Here is a 15,747-nt window from a genome sequence, read left to right as displayed (position 1 = left end):
CAGAATGCTGGACACAGTGACAGGGGCAGAATGCTGGACACAGTGACAGGGGCAGAATGCTGGACACAGTGACAGGGGCAGAATGCTGGACACAGGGGCAGACTGAGACCCGGGGGCAGAATGCTGGACATTGGGGCAGAATGCTGGAAATTGGGGCAGAATGCGAGACACGGGGCAGAATGGAGATACAGGGCATGATTGGAGACACGGGGCAGGATGAAAGACATGGGGGCATGACTGGAGACAGATGGGGGAGGATTGGAGACAGATGGGGCAGAATGGAGACACAGGGGGCATGATTGAAGACAAGTGGCTGGATTTCAGACATGGGGGCATGGTTGGAGACATAGGGGGCAGAATGGAGACATGGGGCATGATTGGAGACAGATCGTGCAGGATCATGGGGCAGGATGGATATGATGGAGAAAGATGGGGCAGGATGGAGAGATCACATGGGGCGATCATATGGGGCAGGATGGGGAGATCATATGGGGCAGAATGGATACTCATGAGGGCAGGATGGGAGAACATGTGGCTGACGCCAGGAATGAGACACACGGTGGCCAGGATGGGGAATATTATTACCATAGGGGCTAATTTAGGGATATTATTACTGCAGTGATGTATTTATTTTATTTTTTGAGGGCACGGTTTTAAATGGGTTGCGGTCCTATTACTGTGTAGAGTGACACTATGTCGCCTCTTTTTCTTCATGTGGTGTAATGTAGAAGGTGGGAAAAATTAAGTAATGTATTCTACAAGCGGAGCTCGAGATAACTGTTATTTCCTGCAGAGAGAAGTCCTGGCTGGATGAAGTGATGGCGGTCTGTGCTGGATGAAAGATGAAGGACTTCACCTAGAGACATCACTGGTGAGTCAGTGTGTTACCTATACACTGACACTATACACTGTATACAGAGCTCCTGTGTATAATTTCACTAGTGATCACTGTATTATCTGTACACAGACACTGCATACTAAGTACAGATCTCCTGTGTATAATGGCACTTATGGTGATAGTATGGTGCTTTTTTTTAATTACTGATCAGAATTGTAGTATTCAGTCACTATGTGGTGGTAATATGTGGTCTGGTCATGGTGTAGCGGTATTTGTTCCTTGTATGTGATATTATTCGATCACTGTGGTGGTAATATGTCATCTGGTCATGGTGTAGCGGTATTTGTTCCTTGTATGTGATATTATTGGTCATTTTAAAAATTGAAAAATAAATAAAAATATACCTAAATTGTATTGCATATTTTAACAAATATTTAATAGGTTACAATAGAGTAGGGCCCGGCCAAAAGTGTCTACCGTGTTATGGTGGCAGCTTAAAAAATCTTTTGGCCAAAACAAAAGCTGCCGGCTATATGTGTGATAGGTGAGAAGTGGAGATTTTCCAAGAGAGCGGTGGGACTGTGGACAGTTCGAGGGGTGGAGCCTGGAGGCGGGGCTGGGGTGGAGCCTGGGCGGAGTCTCAAGGGGGCCCCGAAAATTGCCAGTATGGGGCCCCGAAATTTCTAGTGGCAGCCCTGCTCACGGAGATATATATATAGATATATATATACATATACATATATATATATATATATATATATATATATATATATATATATATATATATATATATATATCTATTCTATGTGTCCACATTTATTCTACCTATTCTACTGTAAGCTGTCAGTGTGATTTTACTGTACACCGCACTGAATTGCCGGCTTTTCTCTCTAATACCGCTGCGTATTTCTCGCAAGTCACACTGTTGGTCCGTGTGTAATCCGTATTTTTCTCGCCCCCATAGACTTTCATTGGCGGATTTTTTGCGCAATACGGTGACAAACACAGCATGCTGCAATTTTCTACGGCCGTAGAAAGCCGTATAATACGGATCCGTAAAATACGGCAGATAGGAGCTGGGCCATAGAAAATCATTGTACCGTATGCAATCCGTATTTTTAGCACCCCTCTTACGTCCGTAAAACACGGTAGTGTGAGGCCGGCCTAACTCATCATTCTCCTCTGCTCGCACCGATCGCTGAATGATGAGAGCCGGTTTGAACACCAGCCTTCGGGGAACAGCGCTTACTGTAGCGCTTCTTCCCTGGCGCCGACGCACGTCACACGGAGGACATCAACGTGTGTTCTCAGTGTGCGGAACATTTTGCCGCCCGTGCGAACGGTAAAAACTGTACATGTCTACACGTGGGGCACACAGAAACACGGTCCGCGGAAACACACTGACATGTGCACAGACCCATTAATTTGAATGGGTCCTACGTGTGTCAGTGTCTCCGCTACATGTGAAAACTGTCGCCACACGTACCGGAGACACAGACGTGTGAAAAGAGGCCTAAGAATCACTGGGATTTGTTGAAGCGTTCCAGAGTTATTACCACATAAAAGGGGACACTGGTCAGATGTAAGGGGTTAAAAGAGAAGAAGCGCGATACCACTGTTCGCCACTTGGGGCCGCAATAGTGCCATTAATAACGCACGCTTGACACTTGCAGTACCCGGCATGAGCGCACGGTGTCGCCTGTATATCCATCCCTCGCAGTGTGGGCGGTGATGGGGCGGGCGAGGGCCGGCCCCGCGGGGTGTCCTGCCGGGATCGGCTCAGCCCCGCTCCTGCCGCCGCCGGTACAGTTGCTGTTGGATTTGTGGTCAGGGACTCGATGGCGGCGGCTGCGGAGCGCAGGGCCTTCGCTCAGAAGATAAACAGGTGAGGGGGAGGGGGCGGCTGCAGGTGTATGGTAATGGCCTTATAATGGGGGCAGGACTGCAGACAGCGGCATTGTGGGTGTCAGCTATGGAGGAAATGCCCTGCAGCCTGAGGAACTACAACCCCCAGCAAGCACTGACAGCTGCGTGGTGCGAGCCTGCTGGGACTTGTAGTTAGCAGTCTCCCGTTATATCCTGGTCCCTTTCTTTGCCACCTGTCCTTTATGTCGAGGCCATATTTCTCCTGCGCTGACACATTGTAACAAACCAGCACCAGGTAGGGGAGAATGGAAAAAGTCTGGATAAAATTGTAACAAACCCCCAGCTGTGAGCAGTATGGAGGCTGAGGCGGTCTGTGAATAGTCAGCCATTCTCTGACAGCAAGCAGAGGTCTTAAGTAAAAATAAATCCTAACCCCCCCCGTAGATATCTGCTTTTCGGACCCTCGCTGCCCTCTTTTTTTTTTTTTTCCCCCTTCAGTTTGGTTATTTTTAGAAACTTTCTTGCTCCCGTCTTGAGGCCCCTCCGATCTCTCACCCCTGTGATAACGGGGGACGGAGATGCCACATTGGGGTAAGACCCCCGGATCTGGACTTCTTAAAGTGACAGCTGCCCCTGACTGAACAGCTCATTAATATTCATCAGCTAATTACTGCTTAATGAATGAGGAATATTGGAAATGTGATCATTTAGAGTGAGACCCCCCTGGGCATCCTGTAATATAAGGGTCCCACGCCCCCCCGTGACTCGCCGCCGCCGCACCAGGCCGGGGTGTAACATTTCACTAATTCATTCACCCAGACTACAGTACAGTGATCTGAAATCATTCCACGCTGCCGCGCCATCTGTTCAGACAGCTGAGCCAAACAATGGCCGCCGGCCGCCTGTGTACAAACTGGGGCAGAAGTGCGAGGGGCAATAACAGAACAAGGCCAGGAAGGAAGAGGAGCCGGGTTACTGTAATAAGAGGATCAGGAGCCGGGTTACTGTAATAAGAGGATCAGGAGCCGGGTTACTGTAATAAGAGGATCAGGAGCCGGGTTACTGTAATAAGAGGGTACAGGGGTAATAAGAGGATCAGGAGCCGGGTTACTGTAATAAGAGGTTACAGGGGTAATAAGAGGATCAGGAGCCGGGTTACTGTAATAAGAGGCTACAGGGGTAATAAGGGGATCAGGAGCCGGGTTACTGTAATAAGAGGTTACAGGGGTAATAAGAGGATCAGGAGCCGGGTTACTGTAATAAGAGGCTACAGGGGTAATAAGAGGATCAGGAGCCGGGTTACTGTAATAAGAGGTTACAGGGTAATAAGAGGATCAGGAGCCGGGTTACTGTAATAAGAGGTTACAGGGGTAATAAGGGGATCAGGAGCCGGGTTACTGTAATAAGAGGCTATAGGGTAATAAGAGGATCAGGAGCCGGGTTACTGTAATAAGAGGTTACAGGGGTAATAAGGGGATCAGGAGCCGGGTTACTGTAATAAGAGGTTACAGGGTAATAAGAGGATCAGGAGCCGGGTTACTGTAATAAGAGGTTACAGGGGTAATAAGAGGATCAGGAGCCGGGTTACTGTAATAGGAGGTTACAGGGTAATAGGAGGATCAGGAGCCGGGTTACTGTAATAGGAGGTTACAGGTGTAATAAGAGGATCAGGAGCCGGGTTACTGTAATAAGAGGTTACAGAGGTAATAAGAGGATCAGGAGCCGGGTTACTGTAATAGGAGGTTACAGAGGTAATAAGAGGATCAGGAGCCGGGTTACTGTAATAAGAGGTTACAGGGGTAATAAGAGGATCAGGAGCCGGGTTACTGTAATAGGAGGTTACAGGGTAATAGGAGGATCAGGAGCCGGGTTACTGTAATAGGAGGTTACAGGTGTAATAAGAGGATCAGGAGCCGGGTTACTGTAATAAGAGGTTACAGGGTAATAAGAGGATCAGGAGCCGGGTTACTGTAATAAGAGGTTACAGGGGTAATAAGAGGATCAGGAGCCGGGTTACTGTAATAAGAGGTTACAAGGGTAATAAGAGGATCAGGAGCCGGGTTACTGTAATAAGAGGTTACAGGGGTAATAAGAGGATCAGGAGCCGGGTTACTGTAATAGGAGGTTACAGGTGTAATAAGAGGATCAGGAGCCGGGTTACTGTAATAAGAGGTTACAGGGTAATAAGAGGATCAGGAGCCGGGTTACTGTAATAAGAGGTTACAGGGGTAATAAGAGGATCAGGAGCCGGGTTACTGTAATAAGAGGTTACAAGGGTAATAAGAGGATCAGGAGCCGGGTTACTGTAATAAGAGGTTACAGGGTAATAAGAGGATCAGGAGCCGGGTTACTGTAATAAGAGGTTACAGGGGTAATAAGAGGATCAGGAGCCGGGTTACTGTAATAAGAGGGTACAGGGGTAATAAGAGGATCAGGAGCCGGGTTACTGTAATAAGAGGCTACAGGGTAATAAGAGGATCAGGAGCCGGGTTACTGTAATAAGAGGTTACAGGTGTAATAAGAGGATCAGGAGCCGGGTTACTGTAATAAGAGGTTACAGGGGTAATAAGAGGATCAGGAGCCGGGTTACTGTAATAAGAGGTTACAGGGGTAATAAGAGGATCAGGAGCCGGGTTACTGTAATAAGATGCTACAGGGTAATAAGAGGATCAGGAGCCGGGTTACTGTAATAAGAGGCTACAGGGTAATAAGAGGATCAGGAGCCGGGTTACTGTAATAAGAGGTTACAGGGGTAATAAGAGGTTACAGGGTAATAAGCGGGTCAGGAGCCGGGTTACTGTAATAAGATGCTTAGGAGACAGGTTACGGTAACATCTTCATACAAAGGTGTGATTATAATTTACAAACTGGTAATCACTTTTCATCATTTTGAAGTCCATATTCTCCAGACATCCCCTCGCACCCCCGCCCTCACCATATCCATTTTTTTTTGTTCTTCATTTCCTTCGTCCTCCCCTCTCCTGCGTCCTGTTATTGTGTTGTTAGAGCCGCACTTCCTCTCGTATCGGTGTGTGAGAGACGGACTGTCCTCTCGTGGGAGCTGCTCATGTGGGACATGTCATGGCTTCGAGCAGAGTGTGAGCTTTGTTTTTGATTACCGCTTGTTTAGAGTGTCAGCTCTTGGGGTCGGGATTCTGTGACTTTGTTGTTGAGCGTAAGCTCTTGGGGTCGGGATTCTGTGACTTTGTTGTTGAGCGTAAGCTCTTGGGGTCGGGATTCTGTGACTTTGTTGTTGAGCGTAAGCTCTTGGGGTCAGGATTCTGTGACTTTGTTGTTGAGCGTAAGCTCTTGGGGTCAGCTCCTTTCCCCCCCCCCGCCTCCCCTTTCTGTGGGAAGACTACTCTCTGTGTCCTTGGTGTTTATCTGTCTTCGGTCTCTTTGCTTTGGGCTTAGCATTGATGGAAGATGGTGAATTATTCAGAATGTGACCTGGAAATATTCGGTTCCCTCCCAGTGTCTCTTGTAAAATGCAGAGCAACCGGTTTAATGTGTCAGCAGCATCTGTGCTGTGTGATAGGAGCCGGCTCTTGGGTAAATGTCAGGACAGGACCACCTCTCTTCACAGCGCCCCCCTCCCCGGAGCATTATACAGTTATTAGTGATTAGTTAATATCCTGGACCATAGAAAGTTTGTGTTTTCTTTTACTAATGATGGGAATGTGGGCGGGGCTTGCCATTGCTGTGATGTCATTATTTTGTGCTGTGATGTCATCTTTTTAAGGATTTCACTGTCTGTTTTGTATGTGAGGGTTCCCTAGTGGAAAAGAGGTCCCATGGCCGCCATCTGGCAATACACAATGTCCGTCAAGTGAGGAGAAAAGGAGCAAACAGATCGAGTTGCTGCTTGCTGGGTGGGACGGTTTCCGAGGCAACAGTCAGGAGCCCCAAAGTTGTCGTGCGTATGTCCGATACCCGCCGGCCGCTCGGTAACTTTCCTGCCTGGCGCTCGTCAGTTTCTCTCTTCATCTGATGAGGGAATTAAAGGTGCTGCTCGAGATCCCTTTAAATATTTTTAGTTGGACTTCCCCCTTATGCTTTAGAGTTGAGCCAAAAGATTCTCAGGATCCAGGTTGGCTCTCGGACCACCACAGTGCAGGCGTCTTGGGCACCTTTTGTGCTAATGAGACCCCCGGAACATTGTAACGTTACGTCGCGGAGGCCTAGTAATCGCAAAAGGCGCCCGAGATGCCTGGTCTGGCTGGCGAGCAGTACCAACGTGGACGTCACACCCAGGTCCTGGTTCGTCGTTATGGTATCTTACTTGATCGGAGCGGTGTGGCGATACCAAATATGTTAGTTTTTAGATTTTTATTGCGTCCTGTGAAAAGTGGATTTTTGTTAAAAAAAAAAAAAAGGGGGGGGATTTGATTCTGTGTTCTCCTGAACAATATATATTGCAATATTATAGTATATTATTAAATTATCTAACCTCCATGAAGATTAGTCCCAGGCCATAAACGTGAGAGGTATTCAGTAGCCCCTTGACTACCATGACAGTGCCCATGGGGACCCCGCAGTCATGTTACTTTGGGCCGATGGGCGTAAGGAGACACCATCCCCTATTTTTTATTTTTTATTTTGGGGGGTGCCGGCTGTATAACAGCTTCTTAGCCCACTCCTGGATGTCCCAAATTGAAGCCTGGGTACAGTGGCCCCTGACATTATCCTGGTTTCGCCACGTTTCACCTGGTCGCTCTGTATGACCTTTCCTATTTTTCGCTGCCATTACAGGAATGATAATACGGTTACCGGTAACTGATCTTATTACATTACATTATCTTTTCCCTCATATTTACCAGATGATAAATTGCTCGTCGTTATTATAATCACATTAATGGCGCCCATCATAATTTTATTATTTTTTCCTTACCTATGACCCTGGAAACGTATGCTGTGTATTTGCCCAAAGAGATATCCTTGCACCTGTCGCCTTCAGGAAGCCATTTTGTAGGCAGTTTCAGTCAGCAGGTGGCGGCTGTCAGTTATTCATCGTTATTAATTAAATAAAATGGCCGCTGCTGTGCTGTAAAAGCCACTGGCCAAGAGGGGGCACGTATGAGTTTAATAAAATGTCTGTTTTGACGAGGTTTTTGTTTCATAGGGCATATTTTTTTTTCAGTTGTCAAATGTGTGTGGTATTTGTTTATTTTATTTTTTTTTGCCCAAAAAATACTGTTGCTGCTTTTTTGATGCGTGTACTATAGGGTCTGTTGCAGTTTTGAGGCTTTTTTTTTTTTATGCACAGATATGTCACAAAACAAAGGATTTCTTTGTAGATTTACTGTTCATTCTCTCAGCGTTTTTTGCTGGGGAAAAATCTGCAACACAAAGTAATGTAAAAAAAAAAATGGCGTCTGTCTGAACTCAGTCTCAGCTGTCAGTCTGCAGTATATGTGACGTAATGGGATTATCACACAAATCGTGTGATCTTACAAGGCAGTTAGTGTTGTTTTTTTTTTGGGAATATCATAATGGACTCTGGTATTTTTTTTTGAGGCATCCATATGCAAAATTTTGGAGTGTGACTAGACCTGTATAGCGTCAAGTAAAGAAGACATGTTACCAGGTCAAAAATCATCAATGTTTGCCCGTAATTTGTTCCAACAGATCAAAATCTACCAAACGGTTGCAGTGATCTGGGCCTCTTAATTCAATGCACCTAATATTCTAATTTTATGGTCTTTAGCAAAGGTATGAGAGAATGTTTCTCACAGGTTCCTCAGGGGCGGGTCTTTAGACAGCCATGAATAATTACTAAGTTACACCCCCTTGTAGAAAGCCACAAAATTGATCACAAAATGGGGAAAAAAAGCCAATTTCTCTAGAACCGTATGGCGTATTTAAAAAGGAAAAACAAAACATGAAAAACTCAGGGAAGTGGCAGGATAACACTAACAGCAAAATATGGTCGCTTTTTACCTGGCTGCAGATCCTTCTAAGCTTTGTTCACATCTGAAGCTACAGCTTGTATTGTGGAATACCATAAGCGTCCAGAAGACCATCTTTACTGATGTCGGAAGGGGGTACGTCAAGTTCTGCCAGATTATTTCATACTTGAAATCTTTTCTGAAACATCCAGGAGGTTCCTAGGGGGAGGGGAAAAAAATCACTGACCATTTGGCAAATCTCCTGCCAACCATCCAGAAACCTCATAAGATGAGGTCCTGCTGTGGGATTGTGGTCAACAGATGATTGTTTGGGCATCAAATATGCCCAGTTTTTGGGGAGGATAGCCCCTCTTATGCCACAAATAATAATGCTATTTCACTTTATCTGGTGTTATCCAGGAATGTTTGGATGATCCACCATTATTCATCAGATTGTCCATATATCCGATATGATCCGGAGGGCCGTTACCGGGCGAGGATGAGTAATGCTATTTGGGTTTTTTGTTTGCGAAGCCTTCTGCACAGAGCTGCATTGTGCCGGTAGCTGGCCGTGCTCAGTACCGCTGTCCTCCGCATCCTCCTGTCACTCCGATCACAATGTATGGAGATTGTATACTAACGACAGACGGGGACCATTTATATACTGAACACGAGTCCGGTTTCCCCTCATAGTGGGGAAAGGGGAATCACTTTTTGTTCTGTCATCTTGGTGTAGAAACTGTCTACAGGGGGTCAAAGCTTCGCCTCCTTCAGTCCTGTGCTTCATTCTCCACAATTAGAAAAGTATGTCCAATTTCCTTAAAAAATGGCACCACACCTGTCTGCAGGTTCACTGGTATTGCTGACCTACTCTATGCTGTTTTTTGGGTGAAAGCGGCCATTTTTTTTTCCCTTCAACAACCCCTTCAAGGATGGATTCACATGTGGCCTATTTTCCATCATGCCACCAGGCAACCAGTCGATGGCGTCGGACCAGCGACCAGTTTTATAGGTTCTTTAAGTTTTGGGTATGGTTATGGCACTTATTACGGATGGATTTTCTGGCTTAATTTCAGGGATTTTGAAAATTTTAGCGTCTCACGTTTTTTGGCTGGTGATTGCCTGTTACACATTGGTGGAGCGGTGTACTCTGCACCTATATGTTTGTTTATACACACACCTAATATAAAGCCGCCACCTGTTGTACTGTGTGCCCGTCAGCGCCATATACACGGAGATAATGGTAACCACTGAGCCACCGTGCTGCCCCATGTCTAGGTTTAGTGAAGACGTTAAATGTGCCAAATTAAGGTTTGTGAAACTTGGCGCACCATCGGCGAGGTTTTAGGTTCTCGACTGACTTATAAAATGCCATTCTTGTTAAATCCTCGCCTTTTGTGTACCAACTCCTGTAACGTTTCGTTCACGTGGTGCAGTCACATTACGGTAATCATCTGGCAGTTTTGCCTTAATTTTTGCCAAAAACCCCAAGGGCCCAATTTATCAATTTAGAATTTTTTTTTTTTGTGTGTGTGTTGTATGAATCCGGAGCATCTGCTCCAAAACGATTGGCCTTTGATCAAGGCCATATACTTTTATTTTCTATTTTATTTTATTTATTGATTGATTTATGTTTTAAAGGCACAAATTAGAAGATGCAAAAAGAAAAAACGCCAAAAACTAGGAAAAAAACTGCAAATGTAATAAATCAGGACCTAAGTGTGTTTTTTTTTTTTTTTGTTTGCTTTTTAAATGCGGTTTGGTGTTACTGGCTCAAAAATTTGCAGTTTGTCGTGGCCGCAGGTCTAATGCAAACGCCATATGATTAGGAGGTTTGTGAGTTCAGTTCAGGTGACTTGTGGCCGGACTGGGCATTGTAGTCCGTACTCGGGCTGTATAAAATCGCCCTTGGGGTACGGCCGCACTGTGTGACCATTGGCCGGCCACAGGTGACTGGAGCCTTACCCGCACCCTCTGGCTTTATTTTAAGGCTATGTGCACACATTGCGGATTAGCCTTAGGAATTTCTGGTGCGGATTCTGCCTCTCAGGTCAAAAAACGCACCTGCAGATTTGTTGCGTTTTTTGTACGGCAGCGTTTTTTGTGCATTTTTGCTGCGGTGTTCTTGCGCGTTTTTTACCCCTGCGGTTTTCTATAATGGAATGGGTACAAAAACTCTGCAGATTCACAAAAAAGAAGTGACATGCTACTTATTTTAAACCGCAGCGTTCCCACAGCGGATTTTCCGCAAAGTGTGCACAGCATTTTTTTTTCTCAGTGATTTACATTGTACTGTAAATCAATTGCGGATCTGCAGTGTTTCTGCACCTTTAAAAAACGCTGCGGATCCGCAGAGAATCCGCAACGTGTGCACTTACCCTTAGGCCGCGTTACAATTTTTTTTTTTTTTTTAATTGTGCCATTGAAATGAAAAACCGCACTTCGACTGCGATATGTGAACACGGTCTAAAATTTAGTTGGGGCGACTACAGTTAGGACGTGATACGGTATCTGGTGAAGGTTTTCGGACCTCCTTATTGATGCCTCTACCTATAAGGTCTAGTCTATGGGCTCCTTCTCATTTGCAAGAAATACGGCCGAGTCTCGCAGGTTAAAACTCGCCTCTGGCGCCGGCACTCCGTAGCGGAGCGTGCGGCCGCACAGCAATACATGGAGCTGCACGCTCCGCTCCGGAGTGCCGGCGCCAGAGGCGAGTTTTAACCTGCGAGACTCGGCCATAGTTCTTGCAAATGAGAAGGAGGCCCTATCGTGAAGAAAAGTGGCCTTGTTGCCCATAGCAGCCAGTAAGAATTCTGCTGTTGGGTTCTTTCCTACACTGCTAGTCTCAGACATGGCTTCCTGTTGCCGTGGGTTACGAGGCCTAAATTTCACTCTGTTTTTTTGGTTAATTAAGTTGCGATGTGTACAGCACGTAGCCTGCGGCTGTGTTACAGAGCGGTGTGGGAATGGGTGCGAGCGAAAGTTCACAGGGAAAGATTGGGAAACAATCGGCGAGCGAAAAAAAGAAAGGAATCTGCTACTTCCACCCTACTAGGGTGCTACAGCCCCTCCCACCGCAGGGTGACGGACAGGAGCTATGTGACTAAGCCCCTCCCACTACAGGGCGACACTGGCTCGCAGGGAGCGCTGTGTGTGTTATTACCACACATGGGGTGTGTATGCCCCAGTTTTGGGATACACCTGTTCTGTCAGGAGAGCAGAACAGGTGAATGCAGGGAGCGGCTCCAGTCACGGTTAACTCATTCCCTGCCAGAAATGCCGCCGCAGGGTTTGCTATCTGGGAGACGGGTGTCTAAAGGCTCCTCTCACGTGGCCGGGTAATTTGAGGCTTTCAAGAATTGACATGTTGAGAGGAAACGCTGGGACTTGTTTATTTTTTAAGGACTCTGGCTCAGTATTGACACGTAATACTCAAAAAATGCTATTCGTGTGTTTGTTTGTTTTTTTGCTTGTTTACTCTGTAGGCTTCAATACGGAAAATCCGCAGATAAAAAACGTATGTGACCAACACATGACTATCTGAAGAGCCAAATAACAGGAAGTATTTATTTATTTATTTTTAAAAAAAGCTCTATTTAAGCAGGTAAAACTCATTTTAAAAAAACGCAAGTTACCTAATGGATGCAGAAAATTTGCAGCATCAAAAACGCATCTTGGGAGTGTAGCTTTGAGGCTGCCGTCACACTATCAGTATTTGGTCAGTATTTTACATCAGTATTTGTAGCCAAAACCAGTAGTGGGTGATAAATGTAGAAGTGGTGCATATGTTTCTATTATACTTTTCCTCTATTTGTTCCACTCCTGGTTTTGGCTTACAAATACTGATGTAAAATACTGACCAAATACTGCTAGTGTGACAGCAGCCTAATAAGGACTGGATTTTTACATTTAGGGTTCATGCAGACATCCGAGCACGGACTGGCCGCGGGGCTCCCAATCTGAGGGTGACTGTTACGTATATGTATAACGCTCAGGCCGGCTCAGACGTCTGCACGAACTCTTGGGCCACGTTCACACCTTCAGTATTTGGTCGGTATTTGTAAACCAAAACCAGGAGTAGGTGAAAAATGCAGAAGTGGTGACGTGTTTCTATTATAATGTTCCTCTGATTGTTCCTCTCCTGGTTTTGGTTTACAAATACTGGTCAAATACTGAATTTGTGAATGTGGCCTCAATCTCAGTTCCTCCTCCACTGATTATGGAACATTTTTTTTTTTTGTTATATCTTCTGTGGCCCTCTGTAATAATAGGTGTATAAGCAGGTACGGACTGGGGCTGAAATTCAGCCCTGGCATTTGAAATCACACAGGCCCATGCTGTCCCCAATCCCAAACACCAGATGGGATATAGTACTAACTAGCTATTGAACCCGTTCTACGCCCGGGTGGCGAGCATTTATATTGGTATATGGTCTCTATCCTGGTATGTGCTGCTCCATCCTGCGTCCCCATCCTGTCATGTGCTGCACCCATCCTGCGTCCCCATCCTGTCATGTGCTGCACCCATCCTGCGTCCCCATCCTGTCATGTGTTGCTCCCTTCCTGCGTCCCCATCCTGTCATGTGCTGCACTCATCCTGCGTCCCCATCCTGTCATGTGCTGCACCCATCCTGCGTCTCCATCCTGCGCCCCCATCCTGTCATGTGTTGCTCCCATCCTGCGTCCCCATCCTGTCATGTGCTGCTCCATCCTGCGTCCCCATCCTGTCATGTGCTGCACCCATCCTGCGTCCCCATCCTGTCATGTGCTGCACCCATCCTGCGTCCCCATCCTGTCATGTGTTGCTCCCTTCCTGCGTCCCCATCCTGTCATGTGCTGCACTCATCCTGCGTCCCCATCCTGTCATGTGCTGCACCCATCCTGCGTCCCCATCCTGCGCCCCCATCCTGTCATGTGTTGCTCCCATCCTGCGTCCCCATCCTGTCATGTGCTGCACCCATCCTGCGTCCCCATCCTGCGCCCCCATCCTGTCATGTGTTGCTCCCATCCTGCGTCCCCAACCTGTCATGTGCTGCACCCATCCTGCGCCCCCATCCTGTCATGTGTTGCTCCCATCCTGCGTCCCCATCCTGTCATGTGCTGCTCCCATCCTGCGTCCCCATCCTGTCATGTGCTGCACCCATCCTGCGTCCCCATCCTGTCATGTGTTGCTCCCTTCCTGCGTCCCCATCCTGTCATGTGCTGCACTCATCCTGCGTCCCCATCCTGTCATGTGCTGCACCCATCCTGCGTCCCCATCCTGCGCCCCCATCCTGTCATGTGTTGCACCCATCCTGCGTCCCCATCCTGCGTCCCCATCCTGTCATGTGTTGCTCCCATCCTGCGTCCCCATCCTGTCATGTGCTGCTCCCATCCTGCGTCCCCATCCTGTCATGTGCTGCACCCATCCTGCGTCCCCATCCTGTCATGTGCTGCACCCATCCTGCGTCCCCATCCTGTCATGTGCTGCACCCATCCTGCGCCCCCATCCTGTCATGTGTTGCTCCCTTCCTGCGTCCCCATCCTGTCATGTGCTGCACTCATCCTGCGTCCCCATCCTGTCATGTGCTGCACCCATCCTGCGTCCCCATCCTGCGCCCCCATCCTGTCATGTGTTGCTCCCATCCTGCGCCCCTATCATGTCATGTGCTGCTCCATTCTGCGTCCCCATCCTGTCATGTGCTGCTCCCATCCTGCGTCCCCATCCTGTCATGTGCTGCACCCATCCTGCGTCCCCATCCTGTCATGTGCTGCACCCATCCTGCGCCCCCATCCTGTCATGTGTTGCTCCCTTCCTGCGTCCCTATCCTGTCATGTGCTGCACTCATCCTGCGTCCCCATCCTGTCATGTGCTGCACCCATCCTGCGTCCCCATCCTGCGCCCCCATCCTGTCATGTGTTGCTCCCATCCTGCGTCCCCATCCTGTCATGTGCTGCACCCATCCTGCGTCCCCATCCTGCGCCCCCATCCTGTCATGTGTTGCTCCCATCCTGCGTCCCCATCCTGTCATGTGCTGCACCCATCCTGCGTCCCCATCCTGCGCCCCCATCCTGTCATGTGCTGCACCCATCCTGCGTCCCCATCCTGCGCCCCCATCCTGTCATGTGCTGCTCCCATCCTGCGCCCCCGTTCTGTCATGTGCTGCTCCCATCCTGCGCCCCCGTTCTGTCATGTGCTGCTCCCATCCTGCGCCCCCGTTCTGTCATGTGCTGCTCCCATCCTGCGCCCCCGTTCTGTCATGTGCTGCTCCCATCCTGCGCCCCCGTTCTGTCATGTGCTGCTTCCATCCTGCGCCCCCGTTCTGTCATGTGCTGCTCCCATCCTGCGCCCCCGTTCTGTCATGTGCTGCTCCCATCCTGCGCCCCCGTTCTGTCATGTGCTGCTTCCATCCTGCGCCCCCGTTCTGTCATGTGCTGCTCCCATCCTGCGCCCCCGTTCTGTCATGTGCTGCTCCCACAGTGCTCCATTATGGTTTATGGCCTCATAAGATGCTCCATACTCTATGCCCCCGTACACTGCTCCATTATGGTTGATGGCCCCCTTAACATGCTCCATTCTTTATGTCCCGTATGCTGCTGCTGCAATATAAAAAAAAAAACAAAAAAAAACACATACTCACCTATGGTCGCTGGGCGGCGAGTGCTGGGGGGCCTGAGCAGGCGGGGACACCGGCGCGCTGTGGGGGTCAGGTGTCGGTATCGCCGCCAGCTCAGGCCCCCCCAGCACTTACTATATTCACCTGTCCCCGTTCCACCGCTGAGCGCCGCCATCTTCCCGGCTCCTCTGGCTGTGACTGTTCAGTCAGAGGGCGGCGCCGGCGCGCATTAAGCGCGTCATCGCGCCCTCTGAACTGAAGGTCACAGGCCGAAGACCGGGAAGATGGCGGCGCTCAGCGGTGGAATGGGGACAGGTGAATATGGCCGATACTCACCCTCCTGGTGGTCCCTGCTTCTCTGTTGGAGATTGCGGTGTGCGTTCAGTGTGAACGCATACCGCGATCTCCCGGGAGCGTCACTCTGTGAGGCCCAGACTGCGCCGGCGCCTGCGCTTGCGCAGTCTATAAAGGCTTCGGACAGAGTGACGCTCCCAGCGTTATATTATAGATATTACCCTGCGTGGAGGAAAGCAAGATTTACTACAAGACTAATATTTCTA

At 48.4% G+C, this 15,747-nt stretch overlaps 1 protein-coding gene across 8 annotated transcripts in view; it reads left to right on the top strand.

Annotated features, from left to right (window-relative positions):
• Nucleotides 1-2,585: 2,585 nt before the first annotated feature.
• Nucleotides 2,586-15,747, top strand: part of DOCK6 (dedicator of cytokinesis 6) — a 77,264-nt gene continuing 64,102 nt past the window's right edge. For 7 of the 8 annotated variants that reach the window (XM_069767152.1, XM_069767151.1, XM_069767150.1 and 4 more), the window contains exon 1: nt 2,586-2,723. In XM_069767152.1, the coding sequence (XP_069623253.1) occupies nt 2,677-2,723 (47 nt within the window). In that variant the 5' untranslated portion in view covers nt 2,586-2,676. Of the gene's footprint in view, nt 2,724-5,746; nt 5,803-15,747 lie in introns of those variants that run through there. The other variant, XM_069767148.1, reaches the window with a different exon arrangement.

The sequence above is a fragment of the Ranitomeya imitator genome, chromosome 4 (genome assembly GCF_032444005.1).
Source record: "Ranitomeya imitator isolate aRanImi1 chromosome 4, aRanImi1.pri, whole genome shotgun sequence".
Lineage (NCBI taxonomy): Eukaryota > Metazoa > Chordata > Amphibia > Anura > Dendrobatidae > Ranitomeya > Ranitomeya imitator.
This window is presented reverse-complemented; position numbering and strand designations above follow the sequence as displayed.